Source organism: Colletotrichum godetiae (assembly GCF_030913485.1).
Source record: "Colletotrichum godetiae strain CBS 193.32 chromosome Unknown BDP55scaffold_2, whole genome shotgun sequence".
Classification (NCBI taxonomy): Eukaryota; Fungi; Ascomycota; class Sordariomycetes; order Glomerellales; family Glomerellaceae; genus Colletotrichum; species Colletotrichum godetiae.
Genome location: NW_026851250.1, coordinates 1,672,958 through 1,686,241, shown reverse-complemented (window position 1 = coordinate 1,686,241; position 13,284 = coordinate 1,672,958). Strand labels below are relative to the sequence as shown.

General features: G+C 55.1%; 3 protein-coding genes and 1 non-coding gene across 4 annotated transcripts; all 4 read left to right on the top strand.

Annotated features, from left to right (window-relative positions):
- Positions 1 to 3,448: 3,448 nt before the first annotated feature.
- BDP55DRAFT_513577 (uncharacterized protein) lies at positions 3,449 to 4,915 on the top strand (the record flags this gene model as incomplete). Its single annotated transcript, XM_060567733.1, has 1 exon — positions 3,449 to 4,915. A coding segment is annotated over one exon (1,467 nt), but the record flags the coding sequence as incomplete, so codon positions are not given.
- Positions 4,916 to 5,343: 428 nt separating this feature from the next.
- BDP55DRAFT_t28 lies at positions 5,344 to 5,438 on the top strand. Its single transcript has one exon. It is a non-coding gene; the product is annotated as a tRNA-Ile (tRNA).
- A 2,108-nt stretch (positions 5,439 to 7,546) lies between these two features.
- BDP55DRAFT_723161 (fungal cellulose binding domain-containing protein) lies at positions 7,547 to 10,564 on the top strand (the record flags this gene model as incomplete). The annotated part of the gene is made up of 9 exons (XM_060578710.1): positions 7,547 to 7,601; positions 7,652 to 7,830; positions 7,883 to 8,737; positions 8,789 to 9,403; positions 9,457 to 9,599; positions 9,657 to 9,748; positions 9,807 to 10,082; positions 10,160 to 10,467; positions 10,556 to 10,564. The coding sequence occupies 9 exons, from the start codon at positions 7,547 to 7,549 to the stop codon at positions 10,562 to 10,564; spliced, it is 2,532 nt and encodes an 843-aa protein (XP_060436415.1).
- Positions 10,565 to 12,195: 1,631 nt separating this feature from the next.
- BDP55DRAFT_643764 (uncharacterized protein) lies at positions 12,196 to 13,132 on the top strand. The gene is made up of 2 exons (XM_060573532.1): positions 12,196 to 12,468; positions 12,537 to 13,132. Exons 1-2 carry the CDS (start codon positions 12,397 to 12,399, stop codon positions 13,047 to 13,049), a joined length of 585 nt encoding a protein of 194 aa, XP_060436414.1. The 5' UTR covers positions 12,196 to 12,396; the 3' UTR covers positions 13,050 to 13,132.
- Positions 13,133 to 13,284: the final 152 nt, after the last annotated feature.

Sequence of the window (13,284 nt, the reverse complement as noted above, 5' to 3'; positions counted from 1 at the left end):
TTTTGAGTGATGAGAAGAGAGACGCCGTCAGGTACGACTCTCGTGCGCTGGTCCAATGAGGTCTTTGGCTCGGTAGAGATTTTACCCAGAATAGCAGCGGCGCTTCGGGGGCTAATTTTCCCGCGGCGGTGCGATACGTACCGATACCCGACCTCTGGGCTCCCGTCATCCCGTCAAGACATCCCCCATGTTCACATCTGCGCATCATTTCACCATCCATGTCTTTTCCATCCTGGCACCGATCGAACCATCTGGCATCACCATTTCAACAGAAAAAAAGTTGAATGAGAATCACCTCGGAAACGGCAGCATTTCCAATAATCGACAGGGGCACCCGTCGAAGCCAGCAACCGGGTGGGGATTTGCGGCCCAAGAGAGATGCCCGACTCAAGTTCGACTCTGATCAATGATTGATCAGCGCTGATCGTCCGGAGGGGGCTCCGCGTGGAATTCTCGGTTGTGGACCATTGACTCAGCCAAGTCACCGCAGTCATCCCAGCCGGCACTCATGACTCAACTTCCCCGGGGCATTCACGCCTGGGTCCAGTTCACGAACGCTGATCCGGGTCGTGTCGCACTCGACTGCGCAGTAGGGCAAGACGGTATCGGTCAATGACGATAAGCGACGTTCGATAATGCCGCCGACATGTTCCTCCTCGCCAGGCGACAGGCGGAAAATGAGGCGTTCTGTTTCCTCCCTCCCTTGCTCCATCGCCAAGTGGCTGGTTCACGCCTCGGACGTGCAGATTCGGCAACCCCTTGCGGCCCTGAGGCCTTGGGCCCGGTAGACGCGACGTAAGTCATCCATCTACGATCTACTCACCTAGTCAGTAGTCAGATTTCCCGATTCGACAGCCAATAGCCGCGGTGTGCTCAAAATACCTGCCCGTCAGCATGACCGCCGTGCCGTGTCGCGTCAAACCACTCGGCGGCTCCTCCAAATGGCACCGCGCCAGCGCCTGTCACCGTGCCACTGAACAGAGCACTTTAGGGTTCCGCCATCAATGCAGCCAATGTCACGTAACTAGGTCTCCGTCTGGCGGAAGCCTCAAGCGCCGCATGGAGAGAGAGACGCTTTTCCGAAAGAGGAGTCAAGTCTCTACGCCCTACTCTGGCCTCCCTTTCCCCGGCAACTTTTCGTTCGCTCCGTTCATCGCATTTTCCTTGATTCGGGTGGTTCTATCTTTGCTTTTCCTCTTCCCCAGTGAGACACTGGTTCACCTTGGCCATCAGCTGGAATCCGAGCGACAGGATGCCACTAGTTCGCCTTGTCACTGGGGCCAACGAGTTGATTGTCGGTGCAGCTCTTCAGCGTCCATCCACATGCGACTTGCTATGCGACGTTGAAGATTTCCCAGTGGCCTGGCGTTCTACGTGCCACATCCCCTCCTCCAAGAAAAAGGCGCCGCGAACCAAGCCAGCCCTCTCATCATCGAAGAGATATGCCACCTACCGCCCACCGAATTCTCCATGCCAGTGCTCCCAGCCACAACTTCGAGAAGGGAACTAGCGCGAATCCTCATGCGGCCGGGATCAGCTTCCTGGGCCTGGCTCTCTATCTCGGTGTCTGCCGTGCGAGCGAAGGCGTGGTGGGATGGGGCCAAGCCCACGGTTCGTACGTCTTCACTCACGTTACGCACCCGCACACCCACGGTAGCCAAGGGCGGGAGATAATCGGAGTCAGGGTCGACATCACCCATTCCTCGGCTCGGTCGAGCAGGTGCAAGTCAAGCTTAGCTCCCGTGATGACAACTTTGGGGCGAGACACGCATCCACTTTTGACAGGCTGACTCTCGGCCATTGAGCCTGTTTCGACGGCCTCGGTGTGTTCACCTTTGGGCTCACGAAAACAAACGGTCGAGTGAGTGTCCCCGGAAGTCCAAATTCCGACAAACGTTGTCTTGGGTCTTCAGTTAGCATTCCAGCACAGCATTCACCTCAGCTCAGTTGGACCTCCTTTTCGTGTCGAGGATCCTGGGAAAGTCGAGATATGATTGATTCTCGCCCGTTTAGGACGGATAGAAGGTGGACAATGGCCAGATGGGGGACAAGTCTCCAGCCCTTTTCCCTCTATCGCGCGCACAACAAACCGCTTTCTACTCTCCGAGTTGACTGCTCATCTCTTCCATTCTCCATCATCCTGTACTTCCAATTCCAGGCCAACACTTGTGGCATGATATCCATATGACAATCTGACAAGTGTCCGATATCTCGGATCAAGCCGCAGTGAAGGGACTCCTGTGACTTATGTGAGGCTGCGCTAGCTGCAAGCCTCACATCTTTCAACAGTTAAGCCTTGCTTCTCGTGGTACCATAGTTCGACCACGCCTTGCATCCATGATGCAACTAGTTACTAAGGATATCCCCTTCGATGCGCCACGGTTCCAAGGGCAGAGCAGTCGCTGAGCAGAGGAGAGAGAAAAGCAGTACTCAATGTCTGCGCAGCCAATCCCAAGTCCTCTGCGGACTTCCACATCTGACTTTCCTTTAACACGTCTATTTTGAGACCCGGCCACCCGGCTTGGCCGCATCCACTCTCGTGGGAACATCGGCCTTGGACGCAACCATGCCGCTGACCGTGCCGCCGCCCGCATTCTCTTCAATCCTTCCATCCCACCCCACGTGACTGGCTCGGAGACGACGGCGACCGTATGCCACCATCGATGATCCAAATTGAGCACCTTGAGGGAGGCTAGACCCCAGCGCCGGAGGGTATCTATTTCGGATGCGATTGTAGTCGAATGGCCCCCGTCATGGCGCACGTGGGATCAAGGATACAAGGCATGTGAAGGGTTGATAGAGACATTCCCTGAGGATCACGAAGGGAGTATTTATCAGACCATCGAGTCCCCCTCAAGTCGTGATGTTGTCTCCTTTCAGCCATTCAAGTATCAAACCTCATCATCTAGTGGTGCTCTCTGATTATCTCGCTCGCCCTCTTTTCTTTTTCGATCTCCCCATTCCTTATTCCACACGGGCCTCCATCTCTGTGCAAGAGTTCCTTCTTTGGGTCATCTATCTCGTACTGGCCACTCTCTCAGTCGTAGCATTTCATATACTTGGATCTGCTACCCACGTAGAAGGGCCACTCTTTCGTTCTCTTTCGTAAGTCACATCGATGAGCTGTCGAGGTTGGTGGCGGATGGCACTGACAGTAATGTTAGCTACTTGTCTTTAACCTGTATCAGCCATGTCTTTCACAACGTCTTCTTCAGTCACATTACCAGTGCCCGTTGTAGAAGATGCTCAACACGACCTTCCAGTCAAGACCAGCAGCGAGAACAGCCCCGAGCTCACCTTGACGCCTCCGACTAAAGTCTTCTTCCCGCCGAGCAGTAACTCATCAACGCATACTCTCGTGGTCACCGATGGCGGTCGTTCTCAACCCTCGACTCCTCCCGCTTCGAGTAGTTCAGTCGACGACACCGACGACGACGAAGACGAGATCCCCGTTCCAACAAAGAAGGGCAATCGTCCTTACCGATACCTGCGCTGGAACTTCGGCTCCGTTTACAGACGTATCTTCAGTCTCGCCTTCTTCGGCAACATTGCAACCCTCGTATTCGTCATCATCCGCTCCCTTGTCGGAGGCATCCAGCTCACTCCCCAAACTTGCGCCACGGCCGTCTCGGCAAACATCCTCGCCGCCCTCTTCATCCGCAACGAGCACACCGTCAACGCACTCTTCAAACTCTTCGTCCTCTTCCCATCTGCGAAGGCACCCCTACGTGTCCGCCGCACGTTTGCCAAAATCTACTCATATGGTGGCATCCACAGCGGCTGCGGCGTAGCCTCCTTCTTCTGGTTCGTCGCCTTTCTCGTCGTCCTCACGGCGCAGCTCAAAAGCCCATCAAACGCCGTGCGAGCCTACATCCTCCTCGACAGCTACCTCATCTGCGCCCTCCTCGCCGCCATCATCGGTTTTGCACACCCCAGGGCCCGCGTCCTTCTGCACAATTGGTTCGAGGGCACCCACCGCTTCCTGGGTTGGTCTGTCATCGTATTCTTCTGGGCCCTCGTCCTGATGCTCGCCGCGGATGATAGCACGACGACCAGTACCCCCTACGCCGTATCCCTCATTCTGACCCCGTCATTCTGGATGCTCATCGTCATCACCCTCCTGGTCGCGTACCCTTGGACGCGTCTCCGCCTGCGCGATGTCGAGGCCGAGGCCATGTCGGACCACGTCGTCAAGCTCAACTTCAACTACGCAGACGTCCACTATGGCCAAGCTGTCCGCCTCACCGACGCTCCCCTCCGCGAGACCCACGCCTTCGCCGTGATCCCGAACTCCGCCGCCCCATCCACCGACATTGAGAAGGCCCAGACAGGGGGTCTCTCTAACGCCGGGAAGAAGGGCTTTTCCGTTCTCGTCTCCAACGCTGGCGACTGGACCAACAAGATCATCAAGAACCCGCCGAAGAAGATCTGGACCCGCGGCGTCCCACAATACGGCGTCCTCCGCGTGGCAGGCCTCTTTGAGCCATGCATCGTCATCGCTACTGGCTCTGGAATCGGACCTTGCCTGAGTCTTTTCGTGCAAAAACCGGATCATCCCGTGCGCATCATTTGGTCGACGCAACGGCCGGCCGAGACGTACGGACAGGCCGTCATCGATGCGCTCCACCGGGCCGACCCGGACGCCGTCATTATTGACACCAAGAAGACGGGGCGACCGGACTTGGTTGCGATCACGTACCGTATCTGGGAGAGTAGTCGTCGCCAGGCTCTGGGTCTCGCACATAATGAGGGTGTTGCCGCGACGACGACGACGACGACGACGACTACAAACAAGAAGAAGATGGGTCCTTGCGAAGCTGTTGTCATTATTTCGAATCAAAAAGTGACGAGAAAGGTTGTATATGGTCTTGAGAGCAGAGGCATTCCGGCATACGGCGCCATTTTCGACTCATAGACTTGGGGGGAAGCATGAGCCGCGACTGTTTTTCTGTGTTCTTCACCTGTCACATCTTGTTTTTGTTCATCTTTTTAGACTTGTGCCATTTGTTAGAACTTGCATAGCGGGCATTGCGGCATATGTAGTGGGCGTTTGGGGGGGGGTTGGGCATGATAGATTAAATGTTCATATTTGTTTTATTTCTGTACGCAAAAAAATACCAGAGGTTTAGAGAGTGGGCAGCCATTGCTCTTTTGCGTGGTTGATGAAGAAAATAGATCGCATAATTGGATTCACTCAAATGCAAACATCCCATTCCCTCGCAGGTGATTCCTCTCGTCGCGAACATCGCGACTGGACTTAGACGAGAGTCTTCGTGCATTGATTCACCGGTATGGATGACGTTTAGCTACAATAACCCATCAGCCAATCAAGGCACGCTAACTGGTCGGTTAGCTCAGTTGGTTAGAGCGTGGTACTAATATTTCACCTTAAATGTTGTGTAATGCCAAGGCCGGGAGTTCAAGCCTCCCACTGATCATCTTTTGCTTCTCGTCGCGATCACTGTCTTCTTTTGCACTGGTGAGAATAGTTTGGTGTTTTGGCCTGAAAGAATGCTTTGTTTTTTTTTACCTTCGTTCCTTTTCGATCCTTCCCTTTCGGACGAACTTTCCTTGGTGGGAAGCGTCGCAAACGCACTGTGTACAAACGGCAAGCTGCCCTGCTCCTCATCGGCAGCACTTTCCCCGTCTTGGAGCTCCCTCCTGCTGTTCGGAGGGTGTCTTCCATCGGTTACCTTTTGGTAACTATACGGTGTGTGAAACCTTCGCTTCACCTCTACAACCTGCGTTTCTTCCACCCACTTCCATGTTCCAACATCTTCACCCTCGCGCGAGAGGAAACACGCAAAGACAGTGGCGAGGCCTTTCCATGTAAGTCGACAAGATCCGGCTCGGGGCCTGATGACTCATCATCAGCTCATCAATACGCAAGCTTCATGGCGTCGCACCCATCTCGTTTGAAGATCATGAACCACAAGATTGCCGTCAACTCAGAATTTCCTAAAAGAACCCCAATCTAGGCCAGCGACCGAACAAAAGACCCTCATCGACCTGTCGTTTACGGACTCGGAGCTCAATCCCGCATTCTTGTTGAGGGCCGCAGGCATCCAGAAGTCATATATTACGGGCCCTCCACCACTCGAATTGGGGCTATGTGACCTCCCATTTCCACCACCCCTTCTCGTTGCGTTTTGTGGTTCTTCCAATCGGCGACATCGCCAGCTCGTTGTCGCCCTTGGCTTCGGTTGAATCAGTACCGCGCCGTCGCATCGCCACGAACCGAAATGGAACACTACAGTACACGGCAGGCAGCCTGTCAAATTAGCCGGCTACATTTTCTTGCTGATGAATACGTGCGAAGCCAACAACGGACGATAGTGAAGAAAATGCACGAATCCGTGTAATCACACCTTGGCTGAACAATTCTTACGAATGACTCGCACCGCATTCGAGGGAGACGTCTGGTCCGGACTCGTTTCATACAAGAATCTAAAAGCAAGACACTACGCGCCGCCGCACCAAACGCTTGGGTTCTCGACAAACTGACAGATGCGTTTGCTTCTCGCCCATACCCCCGCACTCTCGTGGCAAAGCCTGTGGCGTTGTCTTGGTACGGATACAGGGGCTGTCGAAGGACGCATCAACAGCGAGATGCCCAGGTCTTCAGTGCACTCGAGGGTTGCATCCTGATGATCCTCTCTCCTGACAAGAAGCCAAGAAGTCCCAGCTGACGCCCCTCGACCCCGGCTAGACCCCCGTCGATTTGGGAAGCCCGGATCGAAATGCCGCACCGCAACGTGGGGCTGCGCCTTGTTGCCTCCGTATTCCGTTCCTGGCAATGCCCTGCACGCCTGTTTCGACCTCACTTCACTGTCCAAGACATTGCATCTTGACGTAGCCAGACTCGCGGTTTACCTGTCAAGATCAAGGCTTTCATATACGTCAAGCACAAGCTGAGGCTTCATCGGCGCTTTCTTCTTTTTTGATTTGCTTTCCCGAGCCTCGTTTCTTCTTTCTCGCCTGCTGGTTCGTCTCATGTGCAAACATCCGAGTCCCCGGCGTCCACCGCTTCATCCCGTCCCTTGCCCCTTCATCTGATTGTTGGTTTCTCCCGCTGCCTCTGGTAGATTGATGTACCTGGACCAACCCCGGCCATGAGGCTTGACCAACAAAGGCAATTCAGCACTGTTACATTCCGTTGGAAAGAGGCCCAACCCCACCACTTTCGACAACCTATGCCGCTGTCCCCCATACTGTGATGGACCCCCTGAACAAACACCATGCAACATTTCCTCCTATCGGTGCATTTGCAAACCATGCATCCATCCACAATCTCGGGAGATACCACTGGTCAAGCCAGGTGGTGGGAGTCTCTGGTCATGTGGCAACGGCGCCAACTCCAGGGTTTGATATCTGAAAGAAGAAAGTAGTAGGTCCTAGGATAGCGGCGAGGGAGAGGGCACAAAGGAGGTGCTGGGCCTTGGCAAATGTCACCGTTCCTTTAAATGACCTCTCGCCCTCCCCGATATCGAAGGCCAGATCCGAGGTTTCGGTTGCTATACCTGTGTTGACATTGACGTCCGGTACCATGAAGTTCTTCAGTCGTTCTGGTGCTCTGGCAGCACTCCTGGCTACGACATCTCGTAGGTCTTCGATATCACCAGAGAAGCGTTCTGCTAACATAGTGTGCAAGTCCTTGATGGAGCTGCGGCCCAGTCCCCGACACCGGTCGTCTTGACTGACTCCAAGACTGGCATCATCTTCGACACTTGGTCCGCAACGAGCGCTCAAACGGCCGGGGGCATGACATACGGTTTTGCTCTGCCTCAAACTGCTTTGACGACGGACGCCAACGAATTCGTTGGCTATCTCGTAGGTCTCATAAACCTGCTGTTTCCCTCGCCAACTGACATCATTCGTCCAGCAATGCGCCTCAAAGAACGGCCAGGGCACCGGCTGGTGCGGTATCTCCCTCGGTGGATCGATGACGAACAAGCTGCTTCTCATGGCATGGCCTAGTGGCTCTGATATCCCGACCGCGTTTCGTTGGGCAACGGGCTATGTGATGCCCGATGTCTACGCAGGGGATGCCAAGCTCACGCAGATATCGTCTACGATCAATGCGACGCATTATACACTCATCTACCGATGCCAGAACTGCTTCAACTGGAACCATAACGGTGCCACCGGCAGCGTCTCGACTAGCGCCGGCTCTCTTGTTCTTGGATGGGCTCAAGCCTTCACTAGCCCAACCAACCCCACGTGCCCAGCCTCGATCGGCCTGGTTCAGCACGAGAACCAAGGTATCCACGGAGCCTCTCTCGATGCTAACGCCGCAAACCCCTCGTACTCTGCCTGGGCCGCTTTGGCAACGAAGACCGTCACGGGCAGCTGTGGCGGCGCTACGACAACCTCAGCGCCACCCTCTACCACCACCACGAAGGCACCTACTGGACCTACTGGTGTGCCCGTTCCCTCCGGAACGTACGACTACATTGTTATCGGAGCAGGAGCCGGCGGCATTCCATTGGCCGACAAGCTGAGTGAGGCTGGCAAGAGCGTCTTGTTGATTGAGAAGGGGCCGCCATCTTCCGGCAGATGGGGTGGCACAATGAAGCCAACCTGGCTAGAGGGCACCAACCTGACCAGATTCGATGTGCCCGGTCTTTGCAACCAGATCTGGCGCGATTCTGCCGGCATCGCCTGCCAAGATACTGACCAGATGGCTGGTTGTGTTCTAGGAGGAGGCACCGCCATAAACGCTGCTCTTTGGTGGAAGGTTTGTTGTCGCCGGGTCAATACCAACAAAACTGATGCTAATATCTTACAGCCATATGCCCAGGACTGGGACTACAACTTCCCGGCCGGATGGAAGTCAACAGATGTCGCTGCCGCCACAAGTCGGGTATTCTCTCGTATCCCCGGCACTACGACTCCGTCTCAGGACGGCAAGGTCTACCTGACAAACGGCTTCAACGCCATTGCGGGCGGACTTCGCACTGCTGGATGGTCGGAGCTCGACCTCAACGCGAACCCAAACTCCAAGAATCGCACATTCGGCAAGACGCCCTACATGTATCTCGGCGGTGAGCGTGGAGGCCCCATGGCGACGTACCTTCTCACAGCGAGCAAGCGAAACAACTTCAAGCTGTGGACAAAGACGGCCGTAAAGCGTGTTGTCCGGACTGGTGGACACATTACCGGCATCGAGGTCGAGCCATACTTGGACGGGGGATACACCGGAACGGTCAACGTGACTAGCATCTCGGGCCGAGTAATCCTGTCCGCAGGAACCTTTGGCAGTGCCAAGCTTCTCCTTCGCAGCGGCATTGGCCCACAGGATCAGCTCGAGATCGTCAAGAGCTCCACTGATGGACCTACCATGATCTCCAACGCATCCTGGGTCAACCTGCCCGTCGGATACAACTTGGAGGATCACACCAACGTGGGTCCCGTTGACAGCTTCAGAACACCTGCACATAGGCTAATTGGGCACAGACTGATACCGTTGTCACCCACCCGGACGTACAGTTCTACGACTTCTACGAGGCGTATACTGATCCCAACGTCACTGACAAGAACCTGTATCTGCAGAAGAGAAGCGGTATTTTGGCTCAGTCTGCACCCAACATTGGCCCCCTGTGAGTTGATCCGTTGCCACGCGCTGGCCCTCGTTGCCATTGCTAACGTCATCGTAGGTTCTTCGAGGAGATTAAGGGCGCAGATGGCATCACTCGGCAGATGCAATATACCGCCCGTATGGAGGGCAGTCTCGGGGCTCCCGACGGCAGTAGGTGTTTACCTAGGCTCACCTTCGCTCGATTTTTGATGACTGACACGCCCTACAGAGACCATCACCATCAGCCAATACCTCGGCCGTGGCGCAACTTCACGCGGCAGAATGACTATACAGGCCAACCTCGGCACCGTTGTGTCCACCGTACCCTACCTTCGCGACCAAAATGATGTCGAGGCCGTCATCAAGGGCCTCGAGAACTTACAGACCTCTCTCAAGAGCGTGGCCAACCTTGTCTGGAACTTCCCTCCTCCAGGGACAACCGTCAGAGACTATGTCAACAACATGCTCGTCTCGTACTCGAACCGTCGCGCGAACCACTGGATCGGTAAGTTGATCCCCCGCATGCTCCACTCACACCCGTTCGTAGCATCGGAACCGCTGATTGGCAATGTCGCATAACAGGCACGAACAAGCTCGGCACCAACGACGGTCGTAGCAGTGGAGGCGACTCGGTTGTCGACGTCAACACAAAGGTGTATGGCACAGACAACCTCTTCGTTGTAGATGCCAGCATCTTCCCTGGTATGGTTACCACGAACCCGTCGTCGTACATTGTGGTCTCGGCCGAACACGCTGCCGCCAAGATCCTTGCCCTCGCGACCTCGACAGCGCAGCCGCTGTACGGGCAGTGTGGCGGATCGACGTGGAACGGCAGCTTCCAGTGTGCTGCCGGGCTGAAGTGCACCATCAAGGACTCCTACTACTCTCAGGTAAGCAAGCCTTCTTTCTTATCTCGTGCCCCGTTCTCTCTAGCCCTTTGCTCGGATGAGATGACGATGATATTAACGTGATTGACAGTGTCTCTGAGTGTGGGTTCCGTGGCAGGGCAACCCAAGTCGCGAGGCGCACGTGGCGCTGTTTATTTCCCAGTTCTATCCACCACCTCTTCACGTGTACATACTTTTTTGCATCGTCAATCTTCTCAGTATATATTCCATTGGATTCCTCGTACTTATGTTCCCGAGGTATATTTATATCCACACTTGACCCCATCAACCCTGCGCTATTTATGATGAACAAGTTCTTATTTACCCCTCGGTCCGGCGCTCTTCCCAAACATGCGCACCAATGAAAAGTCCCACTCGGCACCACGCCTAACCCCACACGCCAACTGACGTCGTATCTGAGATCTTCCGGCACCTGGGATCATCCCCAATTCTGCCTCCTTCTGGGGAGAGTCGTGAGGTCCGCCCCTCTTTCTAAGGTTTTGCATTAGTCGACTTTTCCCTGTTCGTTTGCCTGCGATGAACCACGTCCGGCCGTGCCTGGCAGAATTTTGCCATGTGCCTGCCGATGGCGACTGGGGATATGAGAGTATTGATGGGGCCGAAAACATATGGGATGAGCGGTGACCTAATTTCCCTGATTCGAGTATATGCAGCTCACCTCGAGCCGCTCGCTCAGCTCGTGAAGCATTCTGATTGAAAAGCATAAGGTACGGATATGGTATGATTCTATCCACTCTACTTATTTCGTGATGGTCCTCGTGACTATGTACTTGACGGGTACAAACCACGCCCAACCCGGCCCCGAAGTCCCCGGTGCCTTGCATCCCCCGTCACGCCTTGGGTACCCCTCGACACGACACTGGAAGCAGATCTTCCAGCGACGGGAAAACTCTAGCGCCCTCTTGGCACGTTCCGTGGTGACAGTTTGCGGTAGTGTGGGATGGCCGAGCATTCGCCAGTTACGAGGCCAGGAAACCTTGATTTAACCTCGGCGCCGGCCGTGGCGGGGACCAGCTCGTTCGGGCGCGTCTCTCGTCACTGGACTAGACTAGTCGCCCGTAGCGTATCTCCATCTCGGGGTGTCTTCGCCGACAGCTTCGCCGTTGTCAACGTTGCGCGACGATACCCGCCCCGCCATCACGACGCTTGTCCGAGATGAGAGTGACCGGCCCTCTTTCCACCACACCTATGACGATGGCCAGGAATCAACGTTGCGTTTCCCCAGATTGCGGGGTGTGTCAGTCAATCTATGTGGGTTTGACAGCTCTCAGGTCCTGACGAGGACATGATAAAAGAGTCGCCGTCCCCAAACCCAGTGCGACCCGTTCCTTCTCTTCCTCGTGTGCCTCAGCATCCTCCATCCCTTATACTCGATAATCACGATGCCCTCCCTCAAATCCCTCCTCCTCTTCGGCGCAAGTCTGGCCGCAACTTCGGTCCAGGCCACGCCCATCCAGTCTCTCGACTTCAGCGGCATGTCCCTTGCGCCCCGCGCCGACCCGAGTCTGACAGGCTACCTCGGTGCCTTCTTCCTTGGCGCAGATCCGTACGTGTACTTGTACCTCTCCAACGGGAACAACCCAACGTCGTTCCGCGCGCTCAACTCTGGTTCGCCTGTGATTCGGCCGACTAAGGGAACGGGCGGTGTGCGTGATCCTGCTATTGTCGTTGGTGGTGGCGCAGAGAAGGGGAAGAAGTGGTATATCGTTGGAACGGATTTGGACATCGCAAAGGTAAGCTTGTGTTCATGATTCTCTGTGTATGGGGACTCGCGCTGATCGTGATCTTGTTTAGACTACCTGGGATGCTGCTCAGAGACAAGGGTCCAAGGGCATTTTCGTCTGGGAGAGCACGGATCTCGTCAACTGGACCAACGAGAGACTCGTTGTTGTCGAGAACTCCAGTGCCGGCATGGTGTGGGCTCCCGAGGCCATCTGGGATGCCTCCAAGGGCCAATACCTCGTCCACTGGGCCTCCAAGTTTGTGAGTCAACCAGCCTTGACATGACTTCCCTCTTCCAAGGCAGTCGGAACTGACCAGGGCGTAAACAGTACCCCACTTCGGACCCGAACCACACCGGCAGCCCCGGCGCCATCGTAATCCGCTACGCCTACACTTCGGACTTTAAGACCTTCTCCACCCCGCAAACCTATATTGACAAGTCCCCCACCAACATCATCGACCTCAACATCCTCCCCACCGGCACGGACGGCAAGTCGTTTGTGCGCTTCCTCAAGGACGAGTCCCTCAAGACCGTCTTTGTCGAGGTCTCCACCACGGGACTGTTCGGCTCCTGGACCCGTCCCGGCGGTAGCTCCGCCGTTATTGCCAGCGGTGTCGAGGGTCCTGCTTCGTACTGGGATAACCAGGTTGCTGGCAAGGCGCATGTTCTGCTTGATTTCTATGGTGATGATGGGTATAGGCCGTATGAGACCACTAATGTGGCGAGTAACTCGGGCTGGACTGCTAGTTCGAGAACTGGGTTCCCTAGTGGGTTGAGGCATGGTGGTGTGCTGCCTGTTAACCAGACGATTTATGATGCTTTGGGAAAGCGCTGGGGTTAAGCGAAAGGAGGATGTAGAGAGGTTGTAAGTTGTGTATATAATCCGCAGCTGAGCGAGCTGTATGAATGAACATAATCACCAAGACTTTCTGTGCTGGTACCGTGCCCACTTTGCTCCTGTCGCCGCTGATTGCATGCCGCATTTACTCGTATTCCTCTCCCGTTTTCTACACGTACCGTTAAATATCAAAGAAAATGCACTTGTATACTTCGGGATTCCCGGAAGCATGAGCCAG

Bases quoted from the DNA above. Each gene is read 5' to 3' on its own strand.
- BDP55DRAFT_643764 (XM_060573532.1), top strand. From the start codon at position 12,397: ATGGTGTGGGCTCCCGAGGCCATCTGGGATGCCTCCAAGGGCCAATAC. The intron at 12,469-12,536 runs GTGAGTCAACCA...GGGCGTAAACAG, and splicing joins TCCACTGGGCCTCCAAGTTT to TACCCCACTTCGGACCCGAA.